This window comes from Cydia fagiglandana, chromosome 24 (assembly GCF_963556715.1).
Source record: "Cydia fagiglandana chromosome 24, ilCydFagi1.1, whole genome shotgun sequence".
Classification (NCBI taxonomy): domain Eukaryota; kingdom Metazoa; phylum Arthropoda; class Insecta; order Lepidoptera; family Tortricidae; genus Cydia; species Cydia fagiglandana.
The window spans coordinates 11,084,842-11,099,192 of record NC_085955.1 but is presented as its reverse complement, the minus strand read 5'-3'; the positions used below and the strand labels follow the sequence as shown (position 1 = coordinate 11,099,192).

At 43.0% G+C, this 14,351-nt stretch overlaps 1 protein-coding gene across 1 annotated transcript in view; it reads right to left on the bottom strand.

Annotated features, from left to right (window-relative positions):
* The window catches only part of LOC134676368 (trithorax group protein osa-like), a 102,172-nt gene that overhangs the window by 49,143 nt on the left and 38,678 nt on the right, over window positions 1-14,351 (bottom strand). The window contains exons 2-7 of the mRNA XM_063534726.1: window positions 7,163-7,347; window positions 6,359-6,412; window positions 4,849-4,928; window positions 4,202-4,328; window positions 3,642-3,711; window positions 1,550-1,694 (exon numbers count right to left, since the gene is read on the bottom strand). Coding sequence (XP_063390796.1) covers window positions 1,550-1,694; window positions 3,642-3,711; window positions 4,202-4,328; window positions 4,849-4,928; window positions 6,359-6,412; window positions 7,163-7,347 — 661 coding nt within the window. The remainder of the gene's footprint in view (window positions 1-1,549; window positions 1,695-3,641; window positions 3,712-4,201; window positions 4,329-4,848; window positions 4,929-6,358; window positions 6,413-7,162; window positions 7,348-14,351) is intronic.

Below are 14,351 nucleotides of genomic sequence, written 5' to 3'. Positions count from 1 at the left end.
GAGAAATTGATTGTGTGTTACATTAAAAGTAAAAATATTCAATTTTCTGATTTTATATGAAAAAGTTAAAAAATAAATTTTTACCCCTAAATCGGTATTGTTTTTTGCTTAAACTGTCTTTCAGTGTCGTTTTCTAATAGATAAAATTTAAATCTTGAGAGCTCATTGCAATCAATCGTGAAAATGAAATAAAACTTTATTTTCAAGAGATTGGTTAGTATACATATAAATCAGTCGATATCAAAGGTTTCTATTTGCATTACAGAACAAGTCGCAACATTTCTTTAATCTCAGATATATAAGGTATTATTATTTGTAGTCAACTATGTAACTTACTTCAGGAACATAGTTTTTTAGGCGGCTAAACTTAAAACTTCTCTATCGTAAAGTTGCTCAATTCACAACATTATTTTCAAAAAATCATATCTCTGTAACTACGCAACTTAGGAGGTTGATCTTTTGTGTTATCGATAGCTTATTTATTGTAGATTACTGGGGTATGCATAACTCCATACCCGCCATAAGGTACCTTTGACCGTGGGACGTCACATCTTTCTCAATTTTTAGGGTTGCGTACCTCAAAAGGAAAAACGGAACCCTTATAGGATCACTCGTGCGTCTGTCTGTCTGTCCGTCTGTCACAGCCTATTTTCTCGGAAACTACTGGACCAATTAAGTTGAAATTTGGTACACATATGTAAATTAGTGACCCAAAGATGGACATATTTTTTATATAATTTTAAAATACATAGGTTCGAAGTTATTTGAGAAAATAGCCAAAAAATGACCATTCCTCCCCCCCCCCCTTTATCTCCGAAACTACTGGGTCTAAAATTTTGAAAAAAATACTCAAAATAGTTCTTTAACTATAGATGACAGGAAAACCTATTAGAAATGTGCAGTCAAGCGTGAGTCGGACTTATGTACGGAACCCTAGAAACGCGGGTCCTACTCACACTTGGCCGGTTTTGTCACTACATCTACATTAAGTCCACACTTCTCCCTTATCAAGTTATCACACTGTTCCTAATTCTATCTTGCAATCTCACACCACACACACTTCTCAACGCTCTCATTTCCACTGCATTCACACGGCTCTGATGCCTCTTCTGCCATATCATATCATAACCCCTCTCAAACGGATCTATATCTGAATCCCTAAAGTCTTTTCTCCTATGTTTGCATTCCTTAATATTGTTTGTCATAAGTCATAATGATCTGTTGTCCTAACACTAAAAACCCTAATTTTGGTTTCCCTAATTAATGATTACTTATCCTAATGTTATTAAGCATATTTTCTTTTTTGCGACGGTCGCAGTTCTAATCCTAACCTAACCTACTTTTGTGGCAGCAAGTTCTAAAACCTAACCATTTTTCAGAACCTTACATTATGGAAAATAATCGTTATGACAATTGATTGTTAGGGCATGTGCCCATTAGGACAAACCAGTTAGGGCAAGTGACTTTAGGACAAACGCTGTTAGGGATTCAGAATGACACCCCCTCAAACTTCCCACACCATGTGCCTGAAGACTGATAGAACATTTACCGGGTTCATATCCAATAATAGCGGCGCATGGTGCTGGTGTTGGTGTTGGTGTTGGTGCTGGTGTTGGTGTTGGTGCTGGTGAGGCTCCAGCACTCGCTCCCGCCACAGGCCGCCGCCGCCGCCGCTCAGGTACCGCACCCGCCGACTGGAAGGTTTCATTTCAATTAGCCAACACCTCAATACTAGCCTTGAATTATTCACTTAAAATAAGTTTCTGGCAAAAATTTCATTTTTTGGTACAAGCTTTTATTGCCGACTGTATTTTTTTTCCACAGGCAACTAATACTCATCGAGACAATTCTAAAAACCCCAAACACAATTAGGTTTCGTTGTTTTATCACAGAGTTCCTATGGCCACCTCCGGTCTCCATCATCAGATCAGCTCGATGACACCATAATATTGCATTGTCACCCGACTTACGTATGTATGCAAAATTTCAGATCAATCGGAAACCGGGAAGTGATCAAATTTAACTTGCAAGATTTGATTACACACAGACAGACAGACAGACAACGGTCAGGTGATACTAAATAAAAACTTGTAATATCTAAGGACGGGCTAATGGGGCACTAAAACTGGTACTAGTTCAGCGGTGTTACTCACGAATTCCAGCCAATCGTGCAGTCTTAACGTAACTAGTTGCGACCAATAGCGCGCGCAATGCGAACTCGTCAACCAATCGCACGTGTGATGCGAACTCGTCAACCAATCGCACGTGTGATGCGAACTCGTCAACCAATCGCGTTGTAGCGGTGTCACACCGCTGTACTGGCCCCTGTCAAGCCTCATTATTATTGCCCGTAAAGCCAGCCCCTCCATATCTATGTCAATGCCTTGAACACCACCCGGCAGAGAAGTGATGTGGATTAGTAACCAATGCCATCTGAATAAACTTTTGTAGGCGCCACAACCCGCTTAAATCTATCGAGTCGTCACTTACTTTTTTTGTTCGAAGTTGGACTACAGGCATACTGGAGTCAGTTATGTAACGCTGCCATACATGACCCAAAAATTTTTTATTAAGCTATGAGCTTCATCACATCTGATATTTGAGTAATTCTAAGCATTTCTAGCCTGAAGTGGGGGGGAGGGTGGGGTACAAAGACGGCCGCCATCCGTCATCTTTAAAAAAAATCTACTCTGATCCTGGTGGGTACTAGGGCAAGTTTGGTATCATTTTCGTATAAACCAAAGACGTAGAATTCATTGCTGATATTTGTTTTTTCAATTTCATAGTAATTTTACAAGAAAAACGTAAAAAGGTGAAAAATTTGGTTGGAGATTTTTGCTACGCGGAGCCGAAACTACAAAAGATAGAAAGTTGAAATTTGCACACTAGATTACATTTATAAAGTGTACAAGAGATAAGAAGCGATTTTGAGAAATTCAACCCCTAAGGGGGTTAAAAAGGGGATGAAAGTTTGTATGGGGTTCAAGTTTTATTTTAAGCTAGGAATTTGAAACTTCGTAAAACGATATATTATTAAAATACAAGAAAACTAATTTCAGCGTTTTTGAAAATTCATCCCCTAAGGTGGTGAAAAAGGAGTTGTAAGTTTGTATGGATATCAAAAAAAATTTCGAACGCGGGACTTGAATCTTTGTATTTGGGGATATTATTAAAAGACAGGAAAAGTAATTTCAGCGTTTTGTAAAATTCATCCCCTAACAGGGTTAAAAAGGGGTTGAAAGTTTGAATCCATTACAAATCCGAGTAGACACACATTTCTTATTGGCTCCCAGGCTTGAAATGCTTAGAATTACTCAAGGAACATATGTGATGAAGCTCATAGCTTAATAAAAAATTTTTGGGTCAACTTTATAACTGCTTCCGCTAGCAGGCGTGGCTCACTCCGCGATTTCGTCGCCTGCAACAGGTAGCTACAGGTACATCCGTTCCACACCAATTTTGGTGGCTAGCCATAAGCCGCGTGTGGCGCTGTCGCCACCTAGCGGCCATATCTGTCCTGATCGTAACAGACGCGTTTTGTTTGTGAGTGTATCTTCTGTACCAAGTAGTATTATTTATTCTGTGCTACAGTGTGCACGGTATAGATCGGTGTACACTTGCTGTTACTAGAGGATACTCACGGGGGCTGGTAGTGGTGGCGCGGGGTCCTGCGCTCCGCCGCCGGCGCGGGGACTGACACGTTACTTTCGCCTGGAACATGCAAGCGCACTGCTTAGTAAACGTTTCAAATAATCAAGTTTTCTTGTCAAAAAAATAATTTATGATACTACTGTACTTGCTAACTGTACTTTTCTTTCAACAGGCAACTCAATCGATACCCAATCTACCAAACCAGAACACAGTGAAGTTAGTACCATGATATTGCATTGTCACCTATAGGAATAGCGACTCCTCTAGACACTCCTGCTGTTGCCATCACTGAAGCATCTACCTGAAGGGCGATGCCGGGAGATCCGCTTCTGCTTCCTGCTGGGGCTGTCGCCGGGCTTGGAGGACAGCTCTCCGTCGGAGGAGCCCTCTAGACACTCCTGCTGTTGCCAACACTGAAGCATCTACCTGAAGGGCGATGCCGGGGATCCGCCTCCGCTTCCTGCTGGGGCTGTCGCCGGGCTTGGAGGACAGCTCGCCGTCGGAGGAGCCCTCTAGACACTCCTGCTGTTGCCATCACTGAAGCATCTACCTGAAGGGCGATGCCGGGAGATCCGCCTGCGCTTCCTGCTGGGGCTGTCGCCGGGCTTGGAGGACAGCTCGCCGTCGGAGGAGCCCGCGCCGCTGCCTTCCGCGGCGCCCTCCAGGGGATTTGTGTCCTGCAACATTGGAGAATCGAATCACCATATGTCATTCGTTTTGACAGATGATAAAAGTAGCATCTGTAGGCAATGTAGAGCGTTTCCTACAAATAAATTAAATAACCTCCTAAAAGTGTCCCCTAATTTTAAAATTCATTTGTTTACGTTATATGTCCATCTTTGAGTCACTAATGGGGTTGGCCGGTGGAAGTTTTTAGCAGATGGCGCCATCATAGCTTGCCCTGTCAATCCCTAGAATTGTGTCAAATTTTTGTTTTTTTAATACCCTGGATGCCAGCCCTTTAAGACAAATCTCATAGAAAAAGGGGCAAGCTATGGTGGCGCCATCTATGCAAACCTTTGACAGTTGCCAACCCCATTTACATATGTGTACCAAATTTCAACTTAATTGATCTAGATTCTAGAAGTTTCCGAGAAAATAAGCTGTGACAGATGGACAGACAGACAGACGCACTCGATCTTATAAGGGTTCCGTTTTTCCTTTTGAGGTACGGAACCCTAAAAATACTGAGCTTACCAAATGATGATGGTGCGAGAGGTGGTGGTGCGGCGGGTGCGGGTCGGCGGAGGGGCCCGCGCCCGGGCTCAGGCGCAACTCTGGAATACACATGGCGAAGCGTCAACAACAACCCAAATCTTAGGGATTATCGCCACCCCACACTAAGGGCCAGTTGCACCAACCACACTTGACAGACTGATTAACATCACTCAGCAGAGAAATATGAAAACATACAATTAACGCTTTAACGGTGACAAGCGGTTTGGTGCAACCGACCCTAATAGCGTTTTCCGAGCGTAAGCGTCTAGTCAACTCTATGGCACTGGTCCCGCCGCGAGCTAGTAAGCTATGAGCTATCGGCTATAAACACGAACAAAAGATAAGCACTCCCGTGTAAATAAAAGAGACACGGCGATATTTATAGCTCACCCCTGGGCGAGTAACTATAAATATCGCCGTGTTTCTTTTATTTACACGGGAGTGCTTATCTTTTGTTCGTGTTTATAGCCGATAGCTCATAGCTTATTAGCTCGCGGTGGGACCAGTGCCTATGGCTGCTGCTCGACACTATTATGTTGGCGCAAGTGCACAGCGACGCCATTTACCATAGCGCTGACCAAAAGACGCTAGTGTCGGGTGGCCCTGTTAAAGACAGCTGTTTGATAGAGAATGTAAGTAGTGTTACCACGCCGAACACTACTTTACATTATCTATCAAACAGCTGTCTTTAGGCACTTGTCCCACCGCCAACGATGAGCGATAAGCGAGTAGAACGATACTAGAAACGAGTGGGCGAGCGGCGAGAAGCGAGTGTTAGCTCCAATAGTTTTGTCGCTCGGCTATAGGCGAGTGTTCGAGGGCGACGGGCTATTACTCGCGTCACTCGCTCGGGCGGTGCAGCGTAGCCGAACACGCAGACTGATTGGTCTCGCAGCTTGAGTTCTAACTACGAAGCGAGCTTCGCCGAGCGAGTACCGCTGAGTTAGTTTTATCTTATCGCGGCGACAAACTAGTAGAGCGAGTGTTCTCGCCGGCAGTGTGAACAGCCAGCGATGGACTATTCATGTATGTATCTCTTTTACTAACACAGGATTCTAATCTTTTGTTCGTTTCTTGGGTGAGAAAATCGCCGATAGTTAATCGCTTACTCGCTCTTGGTGGGACAAGTGCCTTAAACAGCAGCGTTGAGTAAGTTCAGAAGTATGTAAACGATACATTATGTATGATGTGTATGTATTAGAATGTACATAATTGTAAATATAGGTATGTCATGGAAGAAAGAAGATGAGGAAGATTTCAGTGTAACACACAGACAAGACATCCTCCAGACTGAGTATAGTAGACTCCCTCTGCCACAAAATATACGGTAGCTTTACTCGATTTTCGAATCAAGTGTCTTCCCGTGCCTCGCACCCCTGTATTTTTGGTAGCATCGGTTTCATGAAATAATTGCTCTAAGCTCCGTCTAGAGGATTCCTAGCCTATGGTGTAACATGTCTGATATGTTGATTGTGCGTCAGTGTAATACCTGGTCTGCGTCGCTCGGCGGGCGCGGCGCGCCGCGAGCCGCCGGCGCCGCCCCCTGAACACCGAGAACCACTTAATAAACATCCTAAAACCCCCTGCCCCTTATTGTACTCATGGGTGGACAAATATAGACCGACCGCTTAAATGAGTCCTCGCCTGCGCGGTGCGGGGGCGACGGGGTAGGACGATTAAGGATGGCGGAGAAGACGCAGGCGGCAGGCGTACGGCGCCCGCACCTTCCCCGTCATCCTTAGTCGTCCTTCCCCGTCGCCCCCGTACCGCGCAGGCGAGGACTCATTTAAGCGGTCAGTCTACAGCGCTGGTAGCCGGTAAGAGCGTGAGACTTTCAATCCGGAGTTCGCGGGTTCAAACCCCGGCTCGTACCAATCAAATGAGTATTTCGGAACTTATGTACGAAATATCATCTGATATTTACCACTAGCTTTTCGGTGAAGGAAAACATCGTGAGGAAACCTGCATACACCTGCGAAGAAATTTAAAGGTGTATGTGAAGTCCCCAATCCGCATTGGGCTAGCGTGGAGACTATAGCCTAATAAGCCTTCACGCGCATGAGAGGAGGCCTGTGCCCAGGAGTGGGATGTATATTAGGCTGATTTTTTTTTTGTGTGATAGTCAGCAAACGAGCAGACGAGCCGCCTGATGGGAAGCGGTCATCGTAGCCCATGGACATAAGCAACATCACAGGAGCCACTTAAGCGTTGCCGACCCTTGAGAACCCTAAATACCCGCCTATTAAGAGATTCATATGTAATGGTCCGTGTTTGTAGCTGTTACTCGACTCACCGATGCTAAGTCTCCTCGGTTCAGGGCGGTTCTCCCGCTTGCCCGGCGCGTGCGGCGCATGCGGGTGCGGGCCGTGCGGGCCGTGCGCGTGCGGCCCGTGCGGACCGTGCGGCACGTGCGGACCGTGCGGTGGCGGGGACTGCGCCGCGCACGCTTCCTTAGGGCTGCCGGCACTGCTGCCATCACTGGAACAATAACATGTATAGATTAGGTATATGTTCGTTGTGTGAGCTTGGGGTGGGGGGGGAGGGGGGTGGACTTTTTAGTGGAATTATGAAGAAATACGTGTTATACAATGTTTCTTAACCACTAGTGTTCCACCACTAGTGTGAGACAGGCGTGACTCACTCCGCGATATCGTCGCTTTGCTACAGGTAGCTAAAAGTACATCCGTTCCGACCCCAATTTTGGAGAAAGCCATAAGCCGCGCGTGGCGCTGTCGCCACCTAGCGGCCATATCTGTGCTGATCGTAACAGACGCGTTTTGTTAGAGAGTGAGTCTTCTCGATTTGCGGATATACCTACATACATATAAATAGGACAGCAGGGACGTTAGATACTCACAATGTCATAAGTGTATGTAATGTATGATGTATATGTATTACGATTTACGATGTAATTGTAAATATAGGTATGTCATGGAAGAAAAAAGATGAGGAAGATTTCAGTGTAACATGTCTGATGTTTATTGTATGTCAGTGTAATTACTTGGTCTGCGTCGCATATACACAGGACAACACTATTTTCTCAAGAATTTAAGTATCATACATCCAGTTTCTATTTGCGAGTTCCTATAATTGGCTCTGTAATGCTATCTAAAAAGTTTAATGTATCTTTCACAGCTGTTGGAATTCCTTGTATAAATAAATAAATAAATTTAGGTAGATACGAGTATTATAATTTCCAAACAGTTGGTAATCAAATAGAACTGTGTCAAGTTGCTTAACACTTTCATTAGTTCCAATGCCAAGCGCCCCTTTTCCAATACAAAATGAACAATCATAGTGCGTTCTTGGTTCTTGGCAGTGAATGTGTTACTTACAGAAATACAAATACAAAATTCTTTATTTCTTTTAAATACACGTAGTCATGGTTTAGGGCAGCGGTCGGCAACCTTTTAGCAGCCAAGCGCCACATAGTAGTTAACGGAGGTGACGCGGGCCATACTTTGTTAATATTTATGACTTTATGAGACATTGTCGTTCGTCACTATTACATACAAAATAGCCAAGGCGGCTCTCGAGCCGCAAGTGACAGGTTCACGAGCCGCCTGCGGCCCGCGGGCCGCAGTTTGCCGACCGCTGGTTTAGAGGAGCAAAGAATTGCCTGTGTTGGTAGGCACCGCTCATCCCTAGGTTAACAACAATTTTTTTTACTATTTATTTAAAACTTAAACAACAAGAAATACTACTTCTGTGGTGTTATTACTAATGCAGTGAAGTAATCGTGAGGGGTGACTGACGTTTCGCTTTTTTTCGGATCTCGTGTTGGATAAATCAGTTCCGAATGTCGGATACCTAGTTCCGAAAATCATCCATAACTCCATCAGAATTCACCGAAGATACTTTATCCTCATATTATAATTAGGGATGTACCGACTAGTCGGGAAAGCCGACTATCCGGCCTCATTTTTAGTCGGCCATTAGTCGGCGACTAGTCGGCAAAAATGGCCGATTAGTCGGCACTTTATAAGTAAAAAAAACAGGACAAAAAGAAATAAACAGCAAGTGTTTACTATTAGCCGACTAGTCGGCCGACTAATCGGCCATCCGAGCGCCGATTAGTCGGCTAGTAGGCCAATTCAATAGTCGGTACATCACTAAGTAATTACTCGTATAATCATACCAAGAGATAAATACAGAGTTTTACTGCGTAGTATCCTCGTGCCGCCTAATGTACATTAGGATGTACATTTAGTTTCGATGGAATGTCAACCTTAATTAAAAAGAAAGTAGGTAGCATTTCATGTCTCGTAAATTTTTCGAACAAATGAAAATGAACCCCATTGAAAATACAACAAGATTCTAATTTCCTTGGCTATAATTTTATATGGTGGGCGGCACGAGGTTATAGTAATTTAGCTATATTAACAAAACGCAAATATTATGGGGCGTTATTTAAGAACAACGAAGGAACGCATTACTACTAATTTAAGACCTTACAACACTGTAATAAGGTCGAATGGTTTAACTATGTCGTCAATGGAAACAGCAATATTCCTGACTAATAATATACCTTATTTCTATTGCAATACGGTATATAAATGATCAATTAACTGTGTCGTAGTCAACCGTCCGAACAAAGACGTGACGTCACCATGACGACATCGCGGAAGTCATGAAGCTTATACCAAACGACGTAACGTCATAACGTCATAGTGTTCTTGTGTTACTTATGTCGTTGTGTGTCGAGGAATTTATGTAGCTGATGTTGAAAAGTAGTGTATAGGTTTAGCTTTTCAAGAAGAGGCGAATGAAATGAATGAACGAATGGAATCACAAGCGCGGGTAAAAATCTGGTGAAATATCTATAGCAGGAAATGACACATACATACAAAGACCGAACGAACCACGCCCAGATGCGTAATGTAGCAGCACGGTTTCTGTTCCCTACGTAAATGTAGGTATAGTTCGTTTTTAGGGTTCCGTACCCAAAGGGTAAAACGGGACCCTATTACTAAGACTTCGCTGTCCGTCCGTCCGTCCGTCCGTTCGTCTGTCCGTCTGTCTGTCACCAGGCTGTATCTCAAGAACTGTGATAGCTAGACAGTTGAAATTTTAACAGATGATGTATTTCTGTTGCCGCTATAACAACAAATACTAAAAACAGAATAAAATAAAGATTTAAGTGGGGCTCCCATACAGCAAACGTGATTTTTGACCAAAGTTAAGCAACGTCGGGCGTGGTCAGTACTTGGATGGGTGACCGTTTTCTTTTTGCATTTTTTTCCGTGTTTTTTTTTTGCTTTATGGTACGGAACCCTTCGTGCGCGAGTCCGACTCGCACTTGCCCGGTTTTTTTTAGCATTAGAAATAAGGTAAACAATCTTGATGTGTCTTTTAATTGAAAAACACATTTTAAAAATAAATTACGGCAAATATGTAACAATTATGAGTCTAATACGATCATTTATATTCTTCTGCTTTCATAAGTAATAGTTACTGATTTTTAAAAAGCGTTTTTCAATTAAAAGACATGTCAAGATCGCTTACCTTCTCTCAAGTTCTTTCTAATGCTAAAAAAAAACGAACTATAGTACATACCCTATTAATGTATGGAATAGAAACCATTACTGCAATACAATGAAGTATTTGAACAAATTAAATTATTTCCAGGAAATATTTTAACGCTGGACGCTGGTTCGATTCCAGCCTGGGGCACTGGAGGCCTTGGTCACTTTTTCTTAGTATATGACATTTATTTCAGTTCATTACTGCAATGTTCTGCCGCCAGAGTGCAGCACTAATTTGTTTAATAAACCATCATAGAGTAACTTATACATTAAACAGTTTTTTGACAAGTTTTCACTATGACATTGATGCACTAAGGCGGTTTGTTGACAGGTGGTCTACCGCGAAACACGAAAATCGAAATTTCTTTATCTGCCTCTCTATCGATCGAATAAGCAAGAGTGATAGAGGCAGAAACCGAACTTTCGATTGTCGTGTTTCACGGTAGGCCATGTGATTGACCTAAATGACGCATGATGTGACATTAATGATGTCAATGAGGTTTGTTTACTGTATGTGCTAGGGGTGCCACCTACCCAGAGCTTTGCCTAATATTCCCCACTTAATTTTTTTTAAACCGAAACACCACGCTGCGCTCTAAGACTCGAATAATTGACGTAGCTAGGAAAGCGGCTAAGTTAAAATGGGACTGGGCTGGATGCCGGACGACTTGTGGGCCAAGTTAACCACAGAGTGGGAGCCCCACGAGTCTAACCGGGGAGCCGGCAGGCCTCGTCGGCGATGGCGGGATAACCTGGACTCCTTCCTGAGAGGCTGGCCAGATATAGGTTGCCAGATCGAAAGGCGCTATTATCGGGAAACAATGTAAATTTATCGGGATTTTGGAACTAAAGTCGGGGGAAAAAAAATACATTCAAATTAAAGTAATTGTACTAAAAACAACGATATTTAACATTATTGGCACTACGTCAGCTCGCTCGCTCGACGACAGTTCGGAACTTGATATTATTGTTTTATAACGTGAAGCTGTTTTTCGGGACAGTTTACACTTTGTCGGGAATCGGGAACACATGCTAAAAATCGGGAGAATCCCGCCAAATCCCGACCATCTGGCAACCCTATATAGCACCAACAGAGACGAGTGGAAGAAGAGGGGGGAGGACTGTGCCAAGCAGTGGGACATAGTGGGCTCTGAATAATGATAAATAATAATAATAATATGTCAAATATCACATAGCGTGTAATGTAGGTCTTTATAAAAAGCGTGCGAACCCCGCATTCGCGAACGGAAGTGGGCCTCGGAGCTGGTGTGATGCGGTTTCGCAACGGCCCGCGTTTTGGGCAGCTCTCTCCGCTTTCCAAAGTTACGCCACCGCCCTCGCGGCCCGCGGGCCCGGCGAACGAGCCCCGTGCCCGAGTGCCGATGACATTGATAAGCGAACATATGGGCTATAACCGCGAATATCGAAGTTCGCAAATTGCGGGGATTTTTCTGTCACTCTAATTACGCCTTCATTGGAGTAGAAAAGGAAGATCCCCGTAATTTGCGAATTTCGGTTTTCGCGGTAGCCGCTCTGGTCCCAACCACCAACGTGAAAGGTGCGACAATTCGACAAGTCTCATTGTTGCGGACGTCACACCTACAGGCATCCATGGGCTACGGTTATCGCTTACCATCGGGCGGTCCGTATTCCTGTTTGTCACCGTCATTTTATTATTTAAAAAAACTTTATTATATCGGCAAAAAACAGGTATTTCTCTTGCGATGTTTATGATGATAATGATGACAATTGTCACAAGATTTTAAAGAACTTTCGGTAATTCTTGACAGCAAATGAGTTCTGTGTCGGAATTTCGTGACAATTGTCGTATTTCTTGTGACAATTGTCATTAGCTTCGCAAAATATGTACTTATTAACTGGCGATATAGTGGAGTTTTTTTTTATTAACATGTTGGTGGCAAACAACCACACCGCCCGTCTGATGGTAAGCGGTTACCGTAGCCTATGGAGGCCTGTGACGTCAGTAACAGTGATTTCGACAATCGTCGGCCCTGTCAAGTTGGTGAAATAGGCGCCTGAGAGAGTTTTCAGATTGTCCGATCCGGTATCGCCGAATGTAAAACAATAGTTATTTGTTTCACTCGGGGGCAAAGTTATTGTTTAACCGCTGGTGCTAATATTGATAATACCCGAGCCAGCGAAAGATTCCAAAATTGTTCGAAAAATGGAATCTTGAGCGTTGAGAGGGTTTCAAAGCACGAGGGTTAAACAAAATATACTCCCGAGTGAAACAACATTTTCACCACACCAACCCGAAGCAAATATTAAATGTAAAATATCAAACTAAATCAAATCCAAATGAATATTATTAAATATTTATCACCCAAAATCATAATTTATAAGTCAATTATTCTACCAGCAAACATAAGAAAACAACTCGAAATTTGCATTTGATTACTTTGCCTCACATATCAATAAAATGCAACTGTGAAATAGTTATTTGTTTTACAATATTCGCGTTTAACAATATTTTATTAATAATTAGATGTTAATCGCATGAAAAAGAAAGAAATTCGCTTACAGCTATAATATTTAACCTCTTAGCCGCCCAGAGGTATAAAAAGGTCTCCTGTTCCATTCTTATTTGAACATTGTGTTGACAAAATAAAATTTCATTTTGCTTGGCAAGGTTTGACGTATGTGCGGCTAGAGGTTACTTAAAACACTAGTTTACTTAACCTTTCATATACCTACTGTAGGTATATGTGGCTGAATAAATCGTTCGCGAAAAAATGCAAAAATATGACAAAAATTTCGGTCAGAATTCATCATACCATACACATACAGTCAGCAGCAGAAGTTGCTAAGGGCCCCCCCACATCTAGCGTCTTTCGAGCGTCGGCGTCTGGTCAGCGCTATGGAAAATGACGTCGCTGCGCAGTTGCGTCGACGTTGCGTCGAGCAGCGGCCATAGAGTTGTAGACGCCGGCGCTCGAAACACGCGCTAGATGTGGGGCGGCCCTAAAAGGTTAAATGCGCTCGCGACAGTCGTATACGTAGAATGTATTCGGTCCCAATGTCCCATATACTTCACGACTCTTCTCTTTCCGCACCGACTATAGCTTTGTGTAAAAGTTATCTTTATCACCGCTATCAGTTAAAATATTGGTTCCAATAAGCCTTGGGCTCGAGTCCCATCCCAACCAGAGCCCACGTGAGATAAACGCAGGGCGGAATAGGGGCGAGGTCAACGACCCGCGCGGTTTCGGGACCCGCTAGGGTTGCCTGCACATAAGGTATCAAAAGGTGCCTTGGTTTTACTGTAATGCTGTGTTACTTATTTGACTAATAAAATAAATAAATAAATACAATCCTGATGTTGGTGTGGATACCTATTTTGAGTATTTTGCCAAAATATAAGCCCCGAGTCCCAGAGTCCACACGAGATAATATATGTCGAAATATTAAAATAGTTTAAAAACTACAATGAAGTCCTGTGCACACCGTCCTGTGCACGCGCACGTGCACGTCACGCACACGCCAGCCCGTGTGCACAGGCCTTTATACGTAATTACCATACTCGTAATATTTTCAATTCAGTAAAATCCTTTGAGGATATAACCAACGATAAAAGATAAAGATAAAAAATAGTTTATTCAAGTAGGCATATTACAATGCGCTTATGAACGTCAAATAAATTTACCGGCTCCAACCGTACACCTCTGCCCCGAGAAGATTTAAATCCCCCCTCAATTGGAGGAGGGTATCCCAATATGGGACCGGCAACAAACTCGGCGGGACACATCTTTTCAAAACATTATTACATCTTATAATTGCTAGACTAATGTCTATATTATGCCAAAATTATGCCAAAGTTTTTTGAAATTTATGCTGAAAAAGATGCTAAAATGTCACTTGAAATTAGACACATACATACATTTTTCAAATTTGCTCCACTTTTTTCTACTGACAAGATTTGCTTGTCCAACTATATAT